The 25,484-nt window shown below is 40.4% G+C and overlaps 1 protein-coding gene across 8 annotated transcripts in view; it reads left to right on the forward strand.

Annotated features, from left to right (window-relative positions):
- Positions 1–3,170: 3,170 nt before the first annotated feature.
- Positions 3,171–25,484, forward strand: part of CSNK1A1 (casein kinase 1 alpha 1) — a 45,752-nt gene continuing 23,438 nt past the window's right edge. For 4 of the 8 annotated variants that reach the window (XM_061616849.1, XM_061616853.1, XM_061616847.1 and 1 more), the window contains exons 1-4: positions 3,172–3,833; positions 4,737–4,843; positions 23,265–23,391; positions 25,038–25,136. In XM_061616849.1, the coding sequence (XP_061472833.1) occupies positions 3,711–3,833; positions 4,737–4,843; positions 23,265–23,391; positions 25,038–25,136 (456 nt within the window). In that variant the 5' untranslated portion in view covers positions 3,172–3,710. Of the gene's footprint in view, positions 3,834–4,736; positions 4,844–23,264; positions 23,392–25,037; positions 25,137–25,484 lie in introns of all 8 variants that reach the window. The other 4 variants (XM_061616848.1, XM_061616852.1, XM_061616851.1 and 1 more) reach the window with 3 other exon arrangements.

The following is a 25,484-nucleotide window of genomic DNA, read 5'->3' on the forward strand; positions in this document are numbered from 1 at the left end:
GCATTACAGGCCAGCCACTGAAACATCACCATACATATGTCAAACGGTACATTTTATTTGATGGGTGAACAAGCTTCCAGTAATAAATATTTTAGCTAACACAGGTTTCACATTTCAGGTACTGTCCTTTTACATAAAAGCCAATTTAAGCTTCACATCTGAAGACCCCATGAAGGAAGAGATTTCACTCTCCCTCAAGAAGCAGGTTCTTAGTGCGGGAGTTCTTCTGAATTCTCTTATATCACTTGAGACACAGATGGCCTTGGTGGTGTGGAGTGGCTTCCTACACATGGTAGCCCAGCTACACCCATCTGGACAGAGATAGCCTGGCTGCAGTGATCTAAGCTTTGGTAATCTCTAGATTGGATCACTGCAATGTACTGTACACAGGGCTGTCCTTGAAGATGGTTCAGAAACTTCAGCTGGTGCAAAATGCAGTGGCCAGACTGCTGATGGATACTAGGTTGTCTGACCATGTAACACCAGTATTAGCACAAGTGCAGGGGCTGCCTATATGTTTCAGGACCCATAAGAACATAAGAAGAGCCTGCTGGATCAGGCCAGTGGCCCATCTAGTCCAGCATCCTGTTCTCACAGTGGCCAACCAGGTGCCTGGGGGAAGCCTGCAAGCAGGACCCGAGTGCAAGAACACTCTCCCCTCCTGAGGCTTCCAGCAACTGGTTTTCAGAAGCATGCTGCCTCTGACTAGGGTGGCAGAGCACAGCCATCATGGCTAGTAGCCATTGATAGCCCTGTCCTCCATGAATTTGTCTAATCTTCTTTTAAAGCCATCCAAGCTGGTGGCCATTACTGCATCTTGTGGGAGCAAATTCCATAGTTTAACTATGCGCTGAGTAAAGAAGTACTTCCTTTTGTCTGTCCTGAATCTTCCAACATTCAGCTTCTTTGAATGTCCACGAGTTCTAGTATTATGAGAGAGGGAGAAGAACTTTTCTCTATCCACTTTCTCAATGCCATGCATAATTTTATACACTTCTATCATGTCTCCTCTGACCCGCCTTTTCTCTAAACTAAAAAGCCCCAAATGCTGCAACCTTTCCTCGTAAGGGAGTCCCTCCATCCCCTTGATCATTCTGGTTGCCCTCTTCTGAACCTTTTCCAACTTTATAATATCCTTTTTGAGATGAGGCGACCAGAACTGTACACAGTATTCCAAATGCGGCCGCACCATAGATTTATACAACGGCATTATGATATCGGCTGTTTTATTTTCAATACCTTTCCTAATGATCCCTAGCATGGAATTTGCCTTTTTCACAGCTGCCGCACACTGGGTCGACATTTTCATCGTGCTGTCCACTACAACCCCGAGGTCTCTCTCCTGGTTGGTCACCGCCAGTTCAGACCCCATGAGCGTATATGTGAAATTCAGATTTTTTCCTCCAATATGCATAATTTTACACTTGTTTATATTGAATTGCATTTGCCATTTTTCTGCCCATTCACTCAGTTTGGAGAGGTCTTTTTGGAGCTCTTCGCAATCCCTTTTTGTTTTAACAACCCTGAACAATTTAGTGTCATCAGCAAACTTGGCCACTTCACTGCTCACTCCTAATTCTAGGTCATTAATGAACAAGTTGAAAAGTACAGGTCCCAATACCGATCCTTGAGGGACTCCACTTTCTACAGCCCTCCATTGGGAGAACTGTCCGTTTAGTCCTATTCTCTGCTTTCTGCTTCTTAACCAATTCCTTATCCACAAGAGGACCTCTCCTCTTATTCCATGACTGCTAAGCTTCCTTAGAAGCCTTTGGTGAGGTACCTTGTCAAACGCTTTTTCAAAGTCTAAGTACACTATGTCCACTGGATCACCTCTATCTATATGCTTGTTGACGCTCTCAAAGAATTCTGATAGGTTACTGAGACAGGACTTTCCCTTGCAGAAGCCATGCTGGCTCTGCTTCAGCAAGGCTTGTTCTTCTATGTGCTTAGTTAATCTAGCAGCACCTCTGACTTGAAATCAGTAGCAGTTGACCCAATTCAAGGTGTTGGCTTTAACCTATAAAGCTTTATGCAAGTAAATGACCGACTGCCTCTCCTGTGTAGAATATACCCAGACCTTACAAGTATCATGTCAAGCCCTTCTCAGCGTGCCCCCTCCAAGAGAGGCTCAGAGGATGGCAACAAGGGAGAGGGGCTTTTTCACTTTTGAGATCCTGTGGAATGCTGCCCTGAGCGCCGACTAAAATCTTTTCAGCATTAAGACTTTCCTCATCATCTAGCCATGTTTGACAACTGACTGAAGGTTTTATGTTAATACCACTTTTGGTTCCTGAGAAGTTCCTCACCCCTTCTGTGGAAGCTACTGCTTTATCTATTGATTTGTTTAAATTTTGATTTTTTTGGTATGTATTTAAACTTAATTGTAAGTAATCTACACTAGAGCAAGGATGGGGAACTGGGTCCAGCTGATAGGCCTGATCCTACCTCCCACAACCCATACAAGCCATTTTGGCAGAAGGGCAGGGCTGCCCACCTGTCAATCACCTAGCATCACAATGATGTCAGGTGAAGTGTTTTTCTTTGCACCCTATTTCCTTTGCCCAGGAAACAAACCACGTGGGCAAAGACACTGGGGTTTGAAGGCACCACTGACAAAATCAGCTGTAGGGCAAGTGGACTGCCCTGTGTCAGGAGACTAGCAAAACAAAAAATTAATTTGTATCACAGCTTCCCTCCCAGAAGAGCTAAAATAGGTATACCTGTCCTCCCGCCCACATTTTATCTTCACAATTAGGATATTTTTCTCCTGATTTCCTCCCGTTTCTGGGTCGTAATCTTGGACACCCATTTACTTGGAAGCCAAGTGGGACTTACATCCAATTAAAAATAAATCGACGCAGGCCATATGGAAATCTCACACACTTAACACGGCCATATTATGGCTTGAACTGATCATTTCGTTCACGCTGAGGATCCTCCTAGCTTTCTGCGGCCAAGGTAATGCCGCGCGCACGTAGCATCTTTTCCTCACTTTGGACCGTACGCTATACACCTCTAGTCTTTTCTTTTTTTTGTTGCGTGTATGGCATGATGACAATTGCGTGATTCAGGGAGTTCTTTACCCTGACGAAGGGCGGAGCTACTGTAAAAAAATTAGTTGCTTTTTGCGCATGCGCTAAACTCGCCTCGCCCTGCCAAGTCGTTAAGATCACGCACACTTCCTGCTTGTCCTTTTTTCCTCCCTCTGGGAAACGCATGCGCAGAGAGGCGCTTTCCTTCCCTGTTTCCCAGAGTGCTGTGCACGGTGAAGAAGCGTCGGTCGTGGGCTGGAGGCATTTTGTATCCTGGATATCAGCAAAGAAAGCGAGCGAGCGTGAGAGTGTGTGTGTGAGAGTGTGTGTGTGTGTGAGAGAGAGGCAGACAAGATGGCGGCGGCGGCCGAATGAAACGCCAGTTGGCGGCGGCGGCTGGATCCGCTTGGACTTTTCCCTCCCTTCCCAACCCTGAGGGTTACTAAGGGACTTAAGAGGGTACAGAGAACGCTGACAGCCGGGGAATCGTGTGGGACCTCCGCCTTCTCTACAGGGGCCTGGTGTGAGAGGAGCCGCGGGGACCGGAGTCCTCCCCCTCTTCTTCCCACTCCCCCCTGGCAGTTGCGGAGCAGGGGTTCCTTGAGGAAAAACTCGGCAGGCGGGCGCTCACCGTGTGAATAACCCCCCTTCCCCCTCCCCACCCTCTCGGTCACCATGGCAAGCAGCAGTGGCTCCAAGGCCGAGTTCATCGTCGGGGGCAAATACAAGTTGGTGCGGAAGATCGGCTCGGGCTCCTTCGGGGACATATACTTGGCCATTAATATTACCAACGGGGAGGTAAGGGCCGGCGGGCGCCCGGGCCTCTCCTTGTCCCTCTTCTTTCTCCACACTCGCTGTAGCGTCAGAGGATAGAGGTCGCTTTCACTTTGCTCCCCATCTGGCCAAACATCACCTTCGGAAACCACCAGAAAGCTAGATAGCTCTATCCAAAGAGGAAGGTTCCCGAACTCTGTTATAGGGTTGCCCCAATTCGCCCTTATTCCGAGGGCCGCTTCTGTCTTCCTTTTCACTACTTTCTGTCTAGTTTAGACATTTATAGATACCTCTCTGTGGTTTACTTCTTGAATTTATTTCTTTAGTTAGAAAGATAGATAGATTTTATTACGACCATATGGTCAGCATATTTAGTTAGAAAAGCATCGTGACAAAACATAAGAACCTTTTTGATGTGGCTTTTTGTAATCTCTAAGTGGGTTTCTTTCCTGTTTTAGCAGCGATGAGACTGTGGTGCTGGATTCAGAGTTTTGAAAATGCCCTCTTTACTTTAAGCTGTGGTTAGCTTAGTAGTGTTTGTAGTAAGACGCCAGGCGGCCTAGTGATAGGTGGTGAATGAGGGCATTCTTATTTGGGGGATCCCTATGTGATCTAAAGAGAGACTCCACCGATGCTATTTTCATGCACTCAAAATTATCTTGTCTAAGAGCAAAAGGAGGCATGTTCATCTAAGCTTTTAAGTACTCTTTCTGGGAATGATAAATTAGCATTAGTAGCCTGATGGTTTCCTTTCCTAGGATGGATATTTACACAAGTTGTCACTGTGTCGAATATGTTTGCAGAGCCTGTGACTTAATGAGGATATTCTTATAGAAGGCTTTGCTCTGACCTCAAATTTGCCGTAGTGGAGAAATACAGCCCTCTTACTCAGTAGGATCTCTGACCCATGTCCCCTCTCCACTGCAGGAAGTAGCTGTGAAGTTGGAGTCTCAGAAGGCCAGGCATCCCCAGCTGTTATATGAAAGCAAACTATACAAGATTCTGCAAGGGGGAGTTGGCATCCCTCACATACGGTAAGAATAAAAGCTCTTGGGGAGGTAGAGTACTTATTATCTCTTTTCCCCAAAGGATTAATGTATTTTGTTTTTCACTGGTAGAGGAAGTGTTACATATATATTACCTGAAATAAGAGTTATTGAGAGCTGTAACAAAGTGGATGTGGAAAAAGATCTTGAAGGATCTTTCCCTGCCAGCTGCTTGTTTCCCGTCCACATCCCTGCGCCAACTAAATTATCCCATTCCTGAGACTGCAGTTGCTTAAGCAAGAAGGGGTACTGGTGATTCTGAGGATTGAGATATAACAGTGGAAATGGCTGCTCTCTTTTGTGTTTTTGTTCCAACATGTCTTCCTCTTCTGCTCAGAAAATGGCGGATGTCAGTACTTAAACATTCCCAAGAAGTAGAATATGTTGCTTTCTAATTCCCTTACCCCATTCCAGTTACCTTTTAGCATTAGCTTTGTATCTAGAAACATTGGGGCTTCTGAGAACTGGGAAGAAAAGGAGAGTACAAATGTGGAACCCTTTTTCTGTAGCTGACGACACATGCGTCACTGAGCTCTCTTAATTACGCACTGCTGTCTAAAGCAGCTTCCTTGCTTTTTTCTCTTTAGAAAATGGAATTTCATTGTGAGATATACTTGAGAGGTGCCCAGTCTTATATCGGAGAGGGTTTAGCAGCCAGGCAGAAGAGTAAATAAAGTAGTGCCTCAGTCTGCTTTTCCATTGTCAAAATCATAAAAAACAAATTTTAAACTTTGCACAAAGACATATATCGCCAGGTCAGTATTATTAGGAGCGCTTTGCTAATGCTTTAACATTTTGAACTTTGGTAAGAAAATCTGTTTGGAGTTTGCTACTGAATATTACTAGTAATAAATTATTATTTGTGGAACAGGCAAGTAGAGAGAATGTAGTAAATGAGTTCAGTTTAGGATGGTAACTCTGTTTTGTTTTCCTTATGTTTGAGAAAGATAGACATTCTGAACTCTTCAATTTCACTTGGATATGTAGTACTTTGGCATCGGGCATTTGTGCCCCACAACCAAAGTGACCCATGTTTAAGCAGAAAATAAATTTAGGCTGCAATCCAATACACATTTACTTGGAAGTAAGTCCCATTGAGTCCAGTGGTGCTTACTTCTGAGTAGACATGTATTGGATTGCAGTCTTAAGGTACTTCTTGTAGGTACTCCAGTTAAGTTCTGTAATTAGATAAGAACTTTGGTTGCCATTTTAAACTAGTAGGAAATGTTGATGTCTTAGTCACAGAGGCACCTGCTGCTGGAAGTTTGTGAACTACATAAACTGCAAGACCATATTGGAACCTAGACAAGGCCTTTACTGAATGGATACAAAATTATTCAATGACATACTTGTGTGAAGCAACTATTCCCCAGCTTTAATTACACTGTGCAACTGCTGGAATGAAACTGAATTTATTACATGGTGGTTCTGTATTCTTTTGGAGTTTTCACTTTTGATAAAAGATTCTGTTTAGGCCTGTGCTTGGATGTAGAGCTTGTAATTATCAACATCTTGCTGTTGGGATGATACAGCTTTGAAAACCAGTGTTTGTCGTGGTGCAGATGCTGAAATTAAGTGCTGTAGGTGCCTTTTTAAAATATTGGATGTATTAAGGTGCATGTCTATGTTAGTGTGAAGCTATTCTTGAGCTGAGACATCCTGTTAAATTTTACTTTTCACTTTATAAAATTGTCAGTTAAATACCTGTTTTTAAATAACAAAGCATTAAATATTCATAGGAAATCAGAATATACTTTAGCCATCTAATTACATCAGTGTATGTAATAAAAGTAATTAGTGGCATCCATCAGTTAAATGAAACTGATTCGATTGAGTGATGAATGACTACCAGAATATGGAAAATTAGGGGAAGCAACTGTTCTTCAGCTTCAGAAGGAATTCATTGAAGTTTTTGTTGTCTGTATATGGATGTTGCTAATTACAAGTGGTAGCCATGTTTGTATATTACAGTAAGCCAAACTATTGCTTCCTGTGCACAAACCAATTATGCTGCTTCTCTGTGCTGCTTGTGTTGGGTAGAAACAAATCATGATATCTGGTTTAAGGCTAAATCTGAATCGGGGATCATGGTTCATTGAGTTCCAAACAAATTGCAGTGATTCTTGGTTTAAAGTCACGCTTATGGATTATCATGTAATGCGGCCATTGTGTAACTCAGGGATGGCTAATGTGGTGTTTTGGACAACAGCCCCCATCATCCCTGACTACTGGCTATCCTGGCTAATGAAGTTGGAATCTGGCAACAACTGAAGAGGAACAGGTCAGCCACCCCAGATATAGCTAATGGCTCAACTGAGACATTGCACCAGACCATGGTTAAAGGAAAACTGTGGTTTCATATCATGTCTGAATTGACAAAGCCATGATTTGTCAGTTGGCAAACCAGAATGCAAAATGGCGTGAGCTGACTGTGACTTGGTGTGATGTCTGGATTGACAGTTAACATTGCTCCGCCTCCAGAGGCTGCTGCACTGTGAAGATGAAGCTACGGCCAGGGCTGTGGAGTCGGTACGCCAAACCTTCGACTCCGACTCCTATTTTTCTACTGTCCGACTCCACCCAAAATTGCTTCCAACTCAACAGCCCTGGAAAGGGCTGTAAATGTATTTTTAAATTGGAAGCTCTCATAGGAGCATTTTTATCACTGCCTGAATATGCGCTGATCTTGGCATAACAGCATTTATTTATTTATTAAATTTATATACCGCCCCATAGCTGAAGCTCTCTGGGCGGTTCACAACATAAACATCCAATATACAATTAAAATATGTATTAAACAACTTAAAAATAAAGTAATTATACCAGAAACCTAAACATAATTAAACACATAAGCAGCTACAAAACTCAACACTAAAATATTAAAAAAGTATTAAATTGGTTAAATATTAAGATGTTAAGATGTTAAATATTAAAATATTAAAATTAAATATTTGTCTTCATCTGGGTCCTGTGTCACACTGACACACAATGTTTTCCATCTTGAGTTATGGTGAAATGCTCAACTACAGCTGACTTCATGGGAAGCTTCTTTGACATTTTGAATTTATATTTTAAAAAATTTGTCAATCAAAATTTATTTTGAAGTCTGAGTCGGTACATTTCTACCAACTCCGACTCCACCCAAAATTGCTTCCGACTCCACAACTCCGACTCCACAGCCCTGGATACAACTTATTAATCTGAGAGGATAGAAAATGAAAGCAAACTGGATTGTAAAGGTTGAAGGAATTGGTTATGTTTAACCTGGAGAAGAGGTAATTAAGAGACAATATAATAGCTATCTTCAGATATTTGAAGGTCTGTCACATAGGTGGAACAAGTCCCTTTTCTGTTGCTTCTGAGCGTAAAATCAGAGGGTTCAAATTACATGAGGGGAATTTCAACAGAACATTAGGAGTAACTTTGCACACAACTGGAAGCTCAGATCATGGTTCAAGTTCTACACCTATGGTTATTGCAGTGTGACAGTGGAACTGTATTGGAAGGTAGTAGACTCTCCTTCATTTAGAAATTTTTAAGCAGAAGTTGCAGTGCCATAGTGTGCATTTGAGGTCTGTTCCACTTCTATAACAAAACACTGAAGTATCTCTTGGATGAATGTTCATAAGTCAGTTGAAAGTCAGTTTTTTACGTGGTCGGTTGGTTTGGTGTATTATGGTTCTGCTTTGTAATTTTCTATTTTATTGACTTTATTATTTATTTATCTAAAGCACTTTTACCCACTCTTTAGCCAAAAAGGCTTCCAGAGTTGCTTACAACATCAGAAGTAAGATGGTCCCTACCTTCACACATCAGACATGAAACACAAAGAAAATCAGACGGCAAATATATACATTGTCAGATTATTCTAGCAGAGAAAATACATAGCAAACCCTTTGTGTTGGAGGGCTGGACAGCTTTTCCAGGATGTTATCCATTAGATTCTTTTTTTGCAAATGCTTAATTCATTGCATGAATAATGGATTGGACTTAGTTATTTGTACTTTGTTACCATTGAAATAACGGGGACTGAAATCAAGACTAACTTTTCATACTGATTTCAGTAGGACCCAAATACAGCTAAGGGTGCACTCCAGTACACCCTTACCTGGGAGTAAGTTCTATTGAACCCATTGGAGCTTACTTCTGAGTAGACATATATTGGATTGCAGCCTAAATATGGATTCAACCCAGTATAATCCGAGGTATGAGGCAAAACATTCAGAAGAATTAATACCTGATATTTGAAAGACTGCTTTTTGCCCAAAATTTACAATCTTCCTCAGAGACCCTGTTGTATTTCCTGCCATGAAGGGAGGCTAGGCTGGTGGGTACCCAGGATAGGGCCTTTTCTGTACCAGCACCCCTGTTATGGAAGTTCCTAAAGGTAAGGTTGGCCTTATGTTTTCCTAGCTTTAGGCAGGCTGTATGTAAGAGCTGTTTTGTTTTGTTTGGCTATTGATGGATATTAAATTACGCTCTCTGTTTTGTTACAAATTTTATTTTGTTTTAACTGGTGTTTTTAGCTGTATTGTGTTTAGATATTTTATCTTCTTGTGGACAAAAAGGCAATTTATAAACACTTTACACTTTAAAAAATTCTGAATTTGTAGTTTAGTAAAATGCTGGCAATTTCTATACAGTAGACATGAAGTATACCACAGTTAGTTCCTTCCCTATGTGTTTATTGTAACCAAAGTGTCACTTTTGAATGCCGCATTTGACTCTGTGGCTACTAGTTCTGAAATCAGTTGTATAAATCAGGCATTCTCTCATGATGTTAAGTATAAGTGTGAGGCTGGCTCTGGGATGAGTGTCTGGCCCCACACACAGCATCATCATTCTGATTGCCCTCCACAAGTTAAAGGGTGATACTCTGAAGTGGGGAGCCTTTCTGGTGTTGAGGTCCTGGAAAATTAAGGTTCTACAAAGCATGGGGACCTGACCCTCAAAGTACAAGGGGCTCCCTGCTTCAGAAGGTCAGCTTATGGAGGGTGATCAGAATGGTGATCAGGGGGCAGAGCTGATAGGCTTGTCCTTGCAGCTTCATGTGCTTACTTAACATGATGGAGAGAATGCCTGAAGAGAGCTAATGTCAGAATGAGAAGCATTCTAGTTCTATTCTAGGTATCCAACTCTGGTATCAGAACATTTGTCACGATACCTTCTAAAAGCAAACTGAGCTGGTTAGTGTTGACAGGATCTAGCCAAAGCAGGGCCACTGATTAACAAGAGAAAGGTGTCAGTATGTTCAGGGGAACCCCAAGGTTTGCAAATGGAAAAACAATTCATGGAAAAACAAGGGGACAACCCTCGCAACGCACACAGCTCAATGAGGGCTGAGCATGACTATTGGCAACAGAATATCTGGGAGGAGAATGGGGCTTGGTGGGAAGATAATGGGCTTGTTACAGCCTGATGGACTTATGTGCTTGATACAGGCCAGATTCCAATGGAATGAGGAAGTCGAATCTCTGGTAAAAGGGGTTGAGGTCCACTCAGCCTTCCATCCATCCATGGTCGGTAAAATGAGTACCCGGCATATGCTGGGGGGTAAAGAAAGGCCGGGGAAGGAACTGGCAATCCCACCCCATATATACGGTCTGCCTAGTAAACGTCGCAAGACGTCACCCTAAGAGTCGGAAACGACTCGCACTATAAGTGTGGGGACACCTTTACCTTTACCTTTTTACAGGCCAGGATCAAAACATCTGCACAGTAGGCTGTGTATGAAAGGGGTTTTGAGACACCCTCCTATCTAAAACCTTCTCCTAGCACTGCTTAATAAGTGACTTTGAAAACTGTTGGAGTTGTCTTCAGCATAGCACAAAGAGCTGTAGTTTGGGGAACTTTTGTGTGCGTTTAAGGTGCCCTTTGGATCTTGGGCCCTGTTGTGTGATTATCCTATTTGCTACCACTTTGTCATAAATTTAACTGCATAACTATTTACACCTGACTGAACCAAACAGCAGCTTTTAGAATTAAATATGCAAAAGAATATACAGAAGTACTGTTCCTTTAATTTCTGAACCTGGTTTAGTAACTTTACTGTTCAATGAAATGCAAGTACCTCTAAAATTAAAATCTCAAGTTTCTTGATAATCTGGCTGTTCTAGATATGGAATTGTGTCTGTGACTCATCCTTGTTCAACAAAACTTCAGTTAACATGTACAACAAAAGATGAGATGGCAGGATGCTAAGGATGTGTCTTGATGCTAAGCGCTTCATAGTGATAAGGTTTATTTTGACATTGTCCCTTCTCAGTGAAATTTAGAATCAAGTTCCTTATATACTGTCACACATAACTTTATTCCTCATTTATGATACTAAGACCTTTGTGGTAGACTGTTTGCAGTGTTCGTGTGAAAATGGCAAATCAGTGTGCTCTCTTTTATGGCCTGAATCTCAATGGGAAAATATTAAGTTTGTTGGCACCTAACATTAGGTTGTTTGGAACGAAGATGCATTTTCAGTGTCAAAAGCTTACCATGTACCGTTGTTTAATGTCCATGAGTTTATTAATTAATGGCAGATGAATGAAGGCTGTCAAATGTTGCCTTTTCTATGAAAATAGGGCTGCAAAGGAAATCATTGGTGGAAATGGTTCTACATCTCTTAAGATGGCCTATGAGATATTGGAAAATTGTCATAAGGATAACTTGAATGAAATAGTCCAAATTCATGGATCATGATCAAATTCTTAAAGTCATTCCTTAAGTGCTAGCGCCAAATGTTTAGGTGGCTTGATGACCAGGTGCCCCAGGTTTTTCTATTCCTTGTCATACAGATGTGAAATACCTAGGAGTGCATAGGTTGAAGGATCAAAGGTGGCTCTAGGGAAGGAGATAGATTGCCCAAACAGTCCACATGATGGGTACAATGCATTTTTGCTATTTCACACTCACATTAACAGAAGTACGCTGGCAAATTAATAATGTTTAACTCGCTTGAGTTAATTCCCTTTGTTTTGGAAGAAATGTACTTTATTAAATTTGTGTCCTGCCTTTCTTTAATAAAAAAAAATCAGGTCAGGATACATAGGGTTGCCAGACAGTCTTGGATCCAGGTGCAGATCAGACCTACTTACTTCAGCAAAGTGTTAGCCTAGCTTCTCTAGGCTTCAGTAAGCCTTCACACCATGCCCTGTTCCTCTCCCTCTTAGTCAGTTCCTCAGTGTGTTGGAGGAACAAAGGATTAGAAATGCCTTGCCGCCTTCTCTTCTTTTCAAGTTAAGCCATGGGTTAAGAGCAACACCTAGTTGTCTCCCTAAGATCCATGGTTTGCTTTCTGTTCCTCACACTATCATAGTATCACAGAATGATGCTTCATTCCATGACATTCTCTCACATGATGCAATTATATTTTGTGGGATGGGGAGAGGGACCAAGATAATAAAGGTAAGTAAGCCAGTTGTGCTATATTTTATTTATAAAAATATTTATATACCACTTTTCATTAAAAAAATCAATGTGGTTTACAACATATATAAATTCGCAATAAAACCATATACACATTTAAAATCAGAAATCATTAACTATTGTAGAAAGATCTTAATTGCCTGCATAAGCCTGGTGATATAGACAAATTGTTAGCAAACGTTTAAAAGTCAGAACATAGGGTGCCTGCTGAATCTCTATTGGCAGAGCATTCCATAGGGCTGGGCCAATTACACGAAAGGCTTGATTTCTTGTTGTTGTCAAATAAGCCTTGCTGACTTAGAGGATGACCATCAATGTTCCTGCAGGTGATCTCAGTGATTGAGCTTGGTTATAAGGTTCAGGTGGTCCCTAAGGTACCATGGGCCTAAGTTGTTCAGAGCTTTGTAAATTAATACAAGTACCTTGAACCTGGCTAGGTAATAAAGGTGTCGCACGTTGTCAGCCATGTGCCCCCATCAACTGTCTGGCAGCTGCATTCTCCACCAGCTGGAAGTAGGAATGCTGCTGACTCCTACTTGGTCATTTGCCATTTGTTTGAGTAGTTACACGTATGAAAATTGATACAAAGTGAATATTACAATTACATTTGCAAAGGGAGCAGGCCAGAGTCAAACTTCTTGGGGTACTTTTTAATTTATTTTTATTTATTTATTTTATTTATATACTGCCCTTCCTCCCAGCAGGAGCCCAGGGCGGCAAACAAAAGCACTAAAAACACTTTAAAAGATCATAAAAACAGACTTTAAAATACATTAAAACAAAACATCTTTAAAAACATTTTTTTAAAAAGCTTTCAAGACATCTTAAAAAAAAGGTTAAAAACATGTTTAAAAAAAGGTTTAAAAACATATTAAAAAGCAATTCCAACATAGAGGTAGACTGGGATAAGGTCTCAACTTAAAAGGTTTGTTTAAAGAGGAAGGGCTTCAGTAGGTGCCGAAAAGATAACAGAGATGGCGCCTGTCTAATATTTAAGGGGAAGGAATTCCACAGGGTAGGTACCGCCACGCTAAAGGTCCATTTCCTGTGTTGTACAGAACGGACCTCCTGATAAGATGGTATCTGCAGGAGGCCCTCACCTGCAGAGTGCAGTGATTGACTGGGTATATAAGGGATAAGACGGTCTTTTAGGTATCCTGGTCCCAAGCTGCATAGGGCTTTGTACACCAAAACTAGAACCTTGAACTTGGCCCAGTAGCAAATGGGCAGCCAGTGCAATTCTTTCAGCAGCAGGGTGACATGTTGGCAATACCCTGCCCCAGTGAGCAGTCTTGCTGCTGCATTTTGCACCAGCTGTAGCTTCCGGACCAACCTCAAGGGCAGTCCCACATTGAGGGCATTACAGTAATCCAGCCGTGAGGTTACCAATGTGTGGACAGCAATGGTCAGGCTATCCTGTTCCAGAAATTGCCGCAGCTGTCTTAACTGCTGAAGCAGGTAAAAGGCACTCCTAGCCACTGAGGTCACTTGGGCCTCACCTGGGACAAAGATGGATCCAGGAGCACCCCCAGACTGCCGACCCGCTCTTTCAGAGGGAGTACGACCCCATCCAAAGCAGGCAACTGACCAATACCTGAACTCGGGAACCACCAACCCACAGTGCCTCCGTCTTGCTAGCATTCGGACTTGGTTTATTGGCCCTCATCCATCCCACTACCGCATCCAGGCAGCAGTCAAAGACTTGCACGGCCTCTCCCGATTAAAATGTTACAGAGAAATAGAGCTGGGTATCATCAGCGTACTGCTGACACCTTTCCCCAAATCTCATATGACTGCTCCCAAGGGCTTCATATAGATGTTAAACAGCATGGGGGACAAGATGGTACCCTGCGACACTCCACAGCACAATTGCCAGAGGGCCGAAAGATAACCATCCAATGCTATTCTCTGAAAACGACCTTGGAGATATGATTGGAACCACTGTAAAACAGTGCCTCCAATACCCATCTCACCAAGTCGGCCCAGAAGGATACCATGGTTAATGGTATCAAAAGCCGCTGAGAGATGAAGTAAGAGTAACAGGGTCGCACTCCCCCTGTCCTTCTCCTGATAAAGGTCATCCATCAGTGTGACCAAGGCCCTTCAGTCCCATAACCAGGCCTGAACGCAGACTGGAATGGGTCAAGATAATCTGTTTCATCCAAGAGTACTTGCAATTGCTGCACCACAACCCTCTCAATCACCTTCCCTAAGAAGGGGGTATTTGCGACCGGTCGGTAATTGTTGGAGACCAATGGGTCCAGAGTAGGCTTTTTCAGGAGCGGTTGAATCACCACCTGTTTCAGGGCAGCTGGAACCACTCCCTCCTGCAATGATGCATTGACCCCACACCCTGGATCCACTCACTCAAACCCCGTCATCAAGCTTTAATAAGCCAAGAAGGGCAAGGGTTGAGAGGACACGTTGCTGGCTGCATCATCTCAAGCACCTTGTCTATGTCATCAGGCCGCATCAACTGAAACCGTTCCCAAGAAGTTGCAGCAGACGTTGCACTGGAACCTCATTGGGGACTACAGTAGATGTGGATGGGGAATCAAGACTGCTATGGAAGCTAGGAACTTTACCCTCAAAGTGCCTTGCAAACAATTCACAGTGGGCCTCCAAAGAGTATAAAACTCCATTTCCTGGAGTTGATGACAACAGACCCCTGACAATACAGAAACGCTCCACTGGACAGCTACTTGAGGATGCAATGGAGGCAGGAAAGTGGGCCTTCTTTGCTGCCCTCACTGCCACACAGTAGGCACAGTTATGATGTTTTACTCATGCCTTTTGGTGGGGTTGTAAAGTAAGGATGGGATTCCAGGAACCTCTTTAGCCTCCTACTTCTGTATGCACTTTTGATTCCTCCTTCCCCTTTTCTGGCAGCAGCGTACAAGTACTTCTGAACTTGTCTCAAATTTTGAGAGTCACTTGTTGAGAGATGTGTAAAGCTTTCTTCCAAAAGAGGACAGACCTTCCTGTGTACAGAACCTACAGTACAACTCTTTGGTGCTTGGCCTCAACCTAATGCATTATTTCAGTGTGTGTGTGTGTGTGTGTTTAGGATTTGAATAAGGAGACTTAACTCATGCTTATTCAATGTTGACATACCCTCATTCACCTTATCTCATTTTTTAAAGTCTGATTATTGTTACTAATTTGGTTATTCACACAAACTGCAGAATTAGCCAGTTTTTCATGTGTTTGAATGTATAGAGAAGTTTAGTGTGAACTAAGCTGTATATGCATTGAGCTAGCAGCCAGCTCTGTGGTTTGTGGCTGTGTTTATTCCAGCAGTCACAATGGCTGATGGTTCATTGTGTATCCTGTCTGGCTCACTCAAGCCTCTTGCTAGATGGTCTGCATAGCTGTTTCAAGGTAGAATGTAGTAATATGAGATTAAGGTTTTATTAACTTGCTGAATCATGTGGCTTAATTGTGCAACTACCTACAATGGATAGCTGTCATACCTTAGAGTAGGGATAGGTTTTGTGTTTGTTGTAGGAAAAAGATAAAATGGTTGACTTTTTCTGACTTTAGCTGTCTAGACTTTGCTATGTAAAAATATAAGCAACTGTCGTTAAAGTAGTACTTGAACACAAGTAAAATTCACTCGTATTTTCTTTTGTTTTTAATAGGTATATAGATTATATATAATCACATCATGCTATCTGGATAATGTTTTTTAAATATTCAGAGTTATTCAGTGGTGTCAGATACATTTAAGTTTGACTAACCTTTTCAGCATCTTATTTAGATAAGTATGAGGTACATGTATGTGCTGGTGGTTTAAACATATAAACCCATGGTGGAATCACTATCTGCAGTCTCACTTCCTGCCTGCCTGCCTGGTGCTTGTAGGAGATGCATTTTTAAAAACTGAGTATTGTAAAAGTTAAAACCTCTCTGCAGATCTTTTCCCTTTACTCCATATTACTCGAATAACAGTGGCAGCATATATTTACATACAAGTGTAAATATTTAAGGCATTTTTAAATATTGATTTGAATCCTGAGTTGCCCTTCCATGCCCACTGAACTTGTTCAGCCTCATTGGGCTTTTCAGGGAGTCCCCCCACCCCCATTTTAGGCTTTTGTCGGTAGAGGAATGGATGCATACAGTATTCCCAGTCCTAGCTCAAATTTATCCCTTGATTTCTGTGGGCAGCTTTCTGATTCATCCCTGGCGACATTTAAATAGTTTCTTATTGTTAACCTGGAAATGACCTATTCAGAGAATGTGATGGTCTTTCTAACCTTCGTGTACTTCAGTGTCTCTCTCTCCCTCCTCTTTTTCCAAACACTTCTTTCCATCCCTCTCCCACCAATTGTAAGTTTCCCCCCATTTTTCTGTCTCCTTATGGGGCTTATGAGTTCTTATGGGGCTATTTTTGGGGGTCCCTCCCTGTAGTTATTTTTCTAAAAACTTACTGAGCATCTGTAAATTCTGGACCAGTATCCATGTGTACTATATAGTAATACCTCTTTGTTCATGGATTGTGCAGCTTTAACTACATAAACATGAGCATGGGAAGACTTGAATCAATACTAGAAGGAATAAGTAACAACCTATATGAATACCACAGATAATTTTTCCGTCCCTGTCCTTCATAATTATCAAGGGAATATCGAGGCTTGTGTGTCTGCATTCCCACAAGACAGAAAGTCACTTGGTCCCCCAGGTAACTGCTGCTTGTAAAGACTAACTTCCAAGTTAGTTGATTGACTGTCTTGTGGCCTTTAATTTTCAGCACTAATGATCTACTGTGATTTCTATTTAAGCTTTTCAAGTGTATTGTAGCATTGTATCAGTTTGTAGAACTCAAGATTATAAAACCAATGTGCAGATTGCAATAATGTTTCAGTTTTGAGTGTGCCTGTTCAGGATTCCAGATGTTCCGATTTTATCTGCCCCTGAATATTTTTTCCATTCTCCTCGGCAGTTAGCATTCTCTGCCCACTGAGCATGCTCAGTTTGCATTTTGTGTTGTATGTGTTTGAAGAGTCCCCCAGATGGTTTTTTTCTAAAGAATTGTTGTCCTTCTGCAGATTTTGGGGTAACTCCTGGCTGCAGATACCTCCATCTTGTGTGTAGATGGCACCATTTTAGCTATGCAAGGACCAGCACTCCAATTGAGATTGCTGTTAGCTTTTTGAATTTGTGCATGTAGCTTGCAAATACAATTTTTGCAGTTGGTTCACTGACCTTTCTGTGGTGTAAAATTACCACTCATATCCTTCTAGGTTATCCATATCAAATGAAAACTGGATATGTACATGATGAACGGCAACATGATAGTTTTTAAACATACAGTCTTTAAAAACTGAATCTATTGAATTGTAGAATCACATTCTGCAGTATGGTGGCAGAAAAATGCTGAAAGCAATGTCCATCGGTTCTATATATGGCATACTAATGCAGTTGAAATGTCATGGCAATAGTGAAGAGTTTGTAAATCTTGTAACTTTAGGCAATTTGATTTAATATGTGTTTAGATTGTGATACGTTTACTGCATACAACTTCAGCCATGAAAATGAACATTATACCAATAGTATATGCAATTCAAAAAACTTTAAAACTATGTTTATGGTGTCCAGGCAAAGTTGTATTATTCTTAATTCTTTAGTGAACATAGGAATTTTGTTGTTGAAATAAAATCAGACGTCTTGAACTATAACAGCTTTCCATATTTTGTTTCGTTTCATCTAGAGATTTTAAATTCTCTGATTTTTTTTCTGTGAATGGAGGAACTTGCTTCCTGTTTGCGGGCTGGAGAGGCCAATTTGGGAACTTCTACTTTAAGAACATAAAATGCACATAAAATTGTATTTTTTGGAATGGAACATAAAACTACTGCCTTAGTTCTATTCAAAATTGTATTCAAACAATAATTACAAATCCTCAGTGTTAGAGATGAAGCAGCAAGCTGTGCACCCAAACGGTACCCAAATATATTTTTGGTTCTGCTATTTGACAAATAAAGAAAAATAGGAATTGCCAATATTATAGGCAAAAGGAAAGACTTGCAAATGGTCTCTGTAGTTCAGTGGTAGAGCACACACAGAGGTTCCCAAATTCAGTTCCTTTTTTTTTTTTTTTTTCAATAATTTTTATTCAGATTTTCATAAAACATACAAGACGAAATCATAAAACATTCAAAGACAAAAAACAAAATCAAAAATAGTTAAACAAAAAGAAAAAAAGAAAAAAAAAACAAAAATAAAAAATAAAGAGTAAAATATTGACTTCCCATTTGTCAAAGATCAAATCAGTTATAAGTCTATAATATATAACAATCCTGTCTCTTAAGTCATATTATAAAATCACTTTCCTCCAGTAGTTATCTTACTTAATCATCAAATCTCATAAACATTACTTTATTCTTTCCACAAAAAGTCAAAGAGAGGTTTCAATTCTTTAAGAAATATATCTATCAATTTTTTTTCCAGATAAGCATATCGATTAATCCATCTCATTACTAATTATGATAATCTTATTGTCATAACCATAGTCAAAATAAACATTTCAATTAATCCATCACATCAGAATCTGTTAGGTTCAGTAATTTCAGTAGCCATTGTTCTATTATCCCTATTAGTTCCATTTTCCATCTTCCATCTTCAGTAGTCTTGTTAAGTCCAGTAATTTCAGTATCCAATCTTCCATTATCAGTATTCCATAATAATCTTGCTGTCAAAGCCATAGTCATATAGTAAGAGTCTGATGGGAATTACCTCTATCCCAAATATTTTCTTGCCATCCATTCTGAATAGGTTGCTGAAATACTGCTGTAAAATCATATCTCTGTTCTTTTTTTCAAAATACACTGGGTCATCTCTTGAAAGTTTTTCCATTGTCACATGGCTGCAGTTAATTCCATAGATTTTCTCTATATTGGGCTCCATCACATCATTCCAGTCCAGAAGATTATCCATGCCATTGATAACTTTATCTCTAGAATCTTCATTAATTTCTTCAGAGACAACATTGAGTTCCAAACAATAGATTTTATTTCTAAAGTCCATAGACTCCAAATCTTGTTCCTGTTCCACGTTTGTTCCAATCTCCGGGATCTCCTCTCTCACAGGGACCCCTGTTCCAGTCTCCAGGGTCTCCTCTCTCACAGGGACCCCTGTTCCAGTCTCCAGGGTCTCCTCTCTCACAAGGACCCCTATGTCTTTAATCTCCTGTGTCTCCAAACAATAGATTTTGTTTCTAAAGTCCATAGACTCCAAATCTTTTTCCTGTTCCACGTTGGTTCCAATCTCCGGGGTCTCCTCTCTCACAGGGACCCCTTCCAGGGTCACCTCTCTCACAGGGACCCCTATATCTTTAATCTCCTGCTTCATTTTACTCAATTCAATTTTCAGCTCCTTACAACCCTGTCGCAGGTTTTGTTTCGTTATCTCAATCTCATCCATTATTTTCTGAAACATAGTTATTTCCAGATTCTCAGCCACTTTCTTAATTGCCATTTTAAAAGAAAAATATAGGAAAACCACTTCTTATTTCAGCAACAATTGGGTTAATACTCCAAACTTGGTGACATCACAGTATAAACAGAGCAGACAGCCTTATCTCTCCATGCTTAAGTAAACAAAATGCAGTTCCCAGGATCGAAACAATTAATGGCGGTCGTCAGGAAACAGATTCGTCAAAATAAAATAGACCAAAAAGAGAGTAGTCTCAGACAATATAATATTCTTCAAAATAAAAATCTGGAATAGAAATCCCTCTTCTGTGTATATCTTTAGAATGCAAATCCAGGACAGCTTTTTGCAACAAAAACAGAGATAAGCTATTAATTAGTGAGTAGCAGAGAGAAGTTATGGCTCCCCAGTGAGATGTCAAAAACCGATCAATCTGGCAAATCTCTTTTAAACAGCAACAATTTAAGTCAAGTAAAAGAAAAATATAGAAAGAAGGGTGCTTGCCTGTTAGTGCGTTCTCTCTTAGAAGATAAGATGAACGTTCGCTTTATCAGATAGAGCTTGTTGTTGAAAATCCGTCCCACCTTCGTCGGCTGGACCTCGTCCCATAAATTAATGAGATCTGGTCGTCCCAACAAAAATAGGCTTTGAGGTTAATCTCTTCGTTTCTCCCTACCCGGGAGAAGTTTAATCAGTCAAAAAAAAAAAAAACTGACTGATATATCTGAATAAGCTTCTTTTGAGGCAGGAGCCCGTCTCAAAAGCAGGCACAGGCTAAGTCACCCTTCCCGGAAGTGGCAGTTCCTGAAATCTCTAATGAAAAAGATAAAAGTAGCAGGTGAAAGTCCCAACCTGAGGTATGGCAATCAGAGTAGAAGGATGCCCAGATAGTCGGACCTGGTATGAGTGAGTTTTCTATGTTTCACACTGTCAGCATTATCCAGAAACAGTATAAAATCCTACAAACCAGTTTGCTAGAGGTGACAGTGGGGTGCATGTGTGCACAAGCATGAACGCTATGGCAAACTGCTTCAAATTCTTTGGTGGTGGAGGGGAAAGCTATTGTGTGCCTCTGGCCTATCAGATCACAGTATTAAAAATAATTAGTAAATCTGTATATTGAGCTGCTCAGCAACATTGAACTATTTGGTACTGGATCACCACAGACAGTAAGCATTTTACTTAACCGTGGACAAACATAAAGTGCATCTTATTTAAATAATAATGTACTACCATGTTGAGTTTTTCTCTTAATCAAAATCTGTTTCTGAAAGAGCAATAACTTCTGATTCTGAACTTCATTTTTATCTTCATGGACTTCAGAGAACTGAAAGTTTGAGTCTGAAATTAGTTCCTCTTTTTCACGTTAGCTTGTTTCTTGATTCAATGTATGTATTTGCAAACAGATCCTTTTCTTTTCACATACTGTAAAAAGTGGAGGGGACTCGAATCGAGTGAGTGGATTGAAGAGTTGTACATGTCTAGTATGCAGGAATTGCAATTGCCTAAAACTTTTGATTTTTATTAGAAGGCATTTTGAGGGAGCAATGGGTAGCTAAAAATACTTTAAAACCTTCCCATAAGGCATTTCATTAATTCCAAAAGAGAAAATATTCAATGAGGTTTTTTCAGTGTTTTCCAAATCTTCCCATTGGAAAAGTTGGGGGAGCAGTGGGGGGGGGTTCTTTGCCCAATTTTTTCCAGTTCTTCTCATCTCTACTTCCACCACGTTCCACTTATGGTGGCAGTAGCAAGCCTATACATGTTTAACTTAGTGGGTGTCCTTGGGCCTATTGTTTTGCTCTGCCTAATTTAACTGCAGGATAGTTGGGAGGATAAAATGGGTGGGGGAAATGTGATTGCCCTTTCTCTAAAACCATGTGTGTGGTCTTTATTCAGTTTTTTTCAACTCCACAATCAGGGTGATCTATACTTAGATATTTCCTCTAGACCAATGGTTCTCAACCTTTTCTGGATCACAGATCCTTTTTGAAAATCTGATGAAAGCTGTGGACTCCCATAAATAAATACAATTTATTTTACAACATTGGGCATTGATATTCTTTGCATCCAGTTCATGGATCCCCTGAAGCCCACCCATAAATGCCCCCCAGGGGTCTATGGACTACAGGTTTAAGAACCCCTGCCCTAGACTGACTTTACTAGAGTTGTCTTTTGCTGGTGACATAATATTATGCCCATCTTGCTTTGCTGCTCTTTCTGTCTGTAGAGGTCAGATTAAGATATTGCTGTTGGATTTGCATCTCTGAAACATTAACCCTGCTTTTTTTAACCATTACCTAAAGTCTACCTTAGCACTCCTCTCTGTGCTCAGACATGCTATGGTGGATTCCCCAGTGTATGCAATGTATACTCACCAAGTATTTAGACTCTTTCTCAGCTTAAAAATAATGTTTGAAGCCATTTTGTACACATGCCTTTAGACTAAATTGTTAGTTCCATTTTGTAAGTAACCATATAATATGACTTTTGTCTGTTTGCACCACATGTTGCCACTATGCTAGTCACATACAGGTCCATGCTAGCTTCTTAATGCTTGAGAGTGTTGGAGAAAGGTAGCAATGCCTGAAGATTGTTGCATATGCATCTAGGGCATATGTTGCTTTCTGGGGCAATTGATTGGCTACACAACTCAGTCCTATTGCTTATTTTTTCACTGCCTTTAAATAGAGATTAAATGCATTGCAATGATCCAGATTTTAGGTAGTCCTTGGGCAAGATGCCCTCACTGGGCCCTCCTCCTCACTGTTGCTTCCCATTCATTTGTTTCCTGGGCCCAATCAGCACCATCTCCCAGAGAATAGGATGGGGGGCAGGACAAGGTATGCATAGCTTATTACGCCTTCTTCTTGCCCTGTATTTGCAATAAAAGTAGTGTGTGGTGGTGCTAGTGTTAACCTTTAAAACATTCAAGAGTTTAGGGTCTGGCTTATTTTACTGCTTTTGCCTGCATGATCTGTCAACTATGCAGACCTCCTTGAGTGCCCAGAAGTTTTTTAACAATGTTTTTTATGCTGCTTAGTCTGGAGACCTGGTGCTTCTTTAAAATTCTGAATTCTTTTATATATATATATAAAAGTATATATATATATATATATATACTCCTTTAGTTGTTTGCCATCTTGTAAAGCCTGTGCCCCAAAAGGTGGCATATAAATACTTACGGTCTAGCTGCTGCTGTGCCATAAATTGCAATATACCTACCTACCTTCTCCCACTGCTTGCTTTCTCAGAACAAGTGAACAGATGAGCAGCAGTGAGGCAGAGGCACAGGGCCAGGAGGCTCCAGGGATTGGTAGCAATTTGGCAGGTACCCACCAATGCCAACCCTTGATTGCATTATATGGCATTGTGTGTGTTTCTTAAACCATAACTACCCATCAGGTTTTAAAATATTGTATTGAAAAATCCAACTGCAGAAGTTCTTTAAAATATCTTTCAAGTGTTTTTTAATTCAAAATACTTTCTGTAACAAATTATGAAAATTATGTTCAGTTTATAATAAATCCTAACCATATTTTGTTTTGTTTTGCAGGTGGTATGGTCAAGAGAAAGATTACAATGTTCTAGTCATGGATCTTCTTGGACCCAGCCTTGAAGATCTTTTCAACTTTTGTTCTCGCAGGTTCACAATGAAAACAGTACTTATGTTAGCAGACCAGGTATGTGAACCTACAAATGTTACATTGTGCTTAAACTACTGTTTGCTTCATTCTTTCAAGTAGGCCAAACTGTATGACTTGATATAACATGTACTCTAGTGAATATTTGACCCAGATAGAAGCAAAAAAGCAGCAGTGATAATGGCATATTAGTTTATGTATATAACACAAGATTTAGAATTTGAGAAAATACAACCAGCTATATTAGGAAGTTTTGCTTCATACTTACCCTCATTTTCAATCTTAATATTAACTGAGGAATAAGAAAGTTATGAAAGTTATGGCAAGGAGGGGCTGCCGAAAAAGTGCTGTAATGCACATTTTCAGGCCAAGAGGGTATTGTAGCCATATCTCCCAGTTTAATAGGTGGTAGAACTGAAGCTGAACAAAACTTGAAATAGTAAAGCCAACACTCACAAAATGCTTTAGCAGGATTCATTTTCATCAGTCAAATCTGCAGCATGGGCATATAAGGCAGAGATTTGCAAAGGCATGGATTCTTGAATTTAGGGTAGAATTGCTGTTGAAGAACAATTTTTTTCTAGAATAGCTTGCACAAAGTCATCTGGCACGTTAGTCAACACCAGCCATTAAATGCCAGAACTAACACTGGAAACACTCAAATACTCCAGAGTTGACATTTTAGCAGTGGCATTTGGTGTTCATTAACTGCTTGGAAGATCATCAGTTGTTCTGAAAATCTTATGAGAGGTCCTTAAAGGGGCAGTGTTGATGGACTTCAGATGATTTGCTTCTAGACCAACAGTTGCATCAGGTGCCTTTATTCTTAACATGATGGCACAGTAATTTGGATCCAGAGTAACTTCATTCCGACTAAAGTACCAGTGTGAACAGAATAGAAGTGTAGTACTCCACTGCACAAGTCAGTATGAATATGAATTACTGGTATTTGAAAAGTATGAACATAGGTCCCCAGTTGTGTGGAGACTTGAAGCACAAGTATTAGTGTGCTTCTAAATCTGTTTAGTATATATTTAAGCTCCTTGATTAAATAACATTTCTCTTGCTTTTCTATTAAATCAAAAATATGAATATAATGCCATTGATCTCTGTAGTTTAGGTTGAGCAGCTGATTTTTTTGACACTTGCTAACAGTCAAAGCATTACTATTTATTTATTTATTTGATTTATATCCTGCCCTTCCTCCCAGCAGGAGCCTACTAAACTAATAGTAGTTTTATCGACTGGTTTAGAGTACTTGCAAGTAACTACCTCCAGAATTGATGTTTGTATTTGTATGTTGTAGGACAGGAATGGCTAACACCATCCAGCCCATTGGCCTGATCTGCTCACTAAGTCATTTTTTTCTAGTCCCCCATTGATTTTGGCAGTAGCAAAAAGAAACAAAAAGTGCTGGGGCAGGTGGAGAGGTTTAAAACTTTCTGCACAGCCCAGTCCCTGATAGGGATGCAAATTGCCTCCTCCCCCGTCATCAGGTCATTTGATGAGCAGGAAGGGGCAATAACTCATCCCAGCTGATTCGCAGGTAACAACGAATGACCATGTGTCTTCAGGCTAATTAAGATTAGCAACAATGTATTTAATTGCCAAAAGATGCTTAAATTCATGCCTAAAATATTGTTGCTTTAAAAGCTTTGAGATCATGATTTTTCTTTTGTTTACAGATGATCAGTAGAATTGAATATGTGCATACAAAGAATTTTATACACAGAGACATTAAACCAGATAACTTCCTTATGGGTATCGGGCGTCACTGTAATAAGGTTAGTCTAATGCTTTTTTGCATGAAAGAATAAAGGATGCCTCTGAAAATGGCAGTTCATGGGAATGCTGTGCAGCTTAAATTAATTGTTTGTCATTGTTAAACATGGCAATTACTTGCTGACATCTGTCAGTTATTTAGCTCAAGGTGGCATTTGGAATCATACTATTATGCAGAAGTGAGCTATGGCCCCAACCTTTGGCTAGGTCTTAATTATGGAATTTAAGGATGCAAATCAATATATTGCATGATGGACTCCTAATTGAGTCCCCAAGCTCACTCTGTCCACTGTTGTTGTTGATTATTCAGAATCAATGAGTTGCAATAGCACTACTTACCATAAACTGCT

The sequence above is a fragment of the Rhineura floridana genome, chromosome 3 (genome assembly GCF_030035675.1).
Source record: "Rhineura floridana isolate rRhiFlo1 chromosome 3, rRhiFlo1.hap2, whole genome shotgun sequence".
NCBI lineage: Eukaryota > Metazoa > Chordata > Lepidosauria > Squamata > Rhineuridae > Rhineura > Rhineura floridana.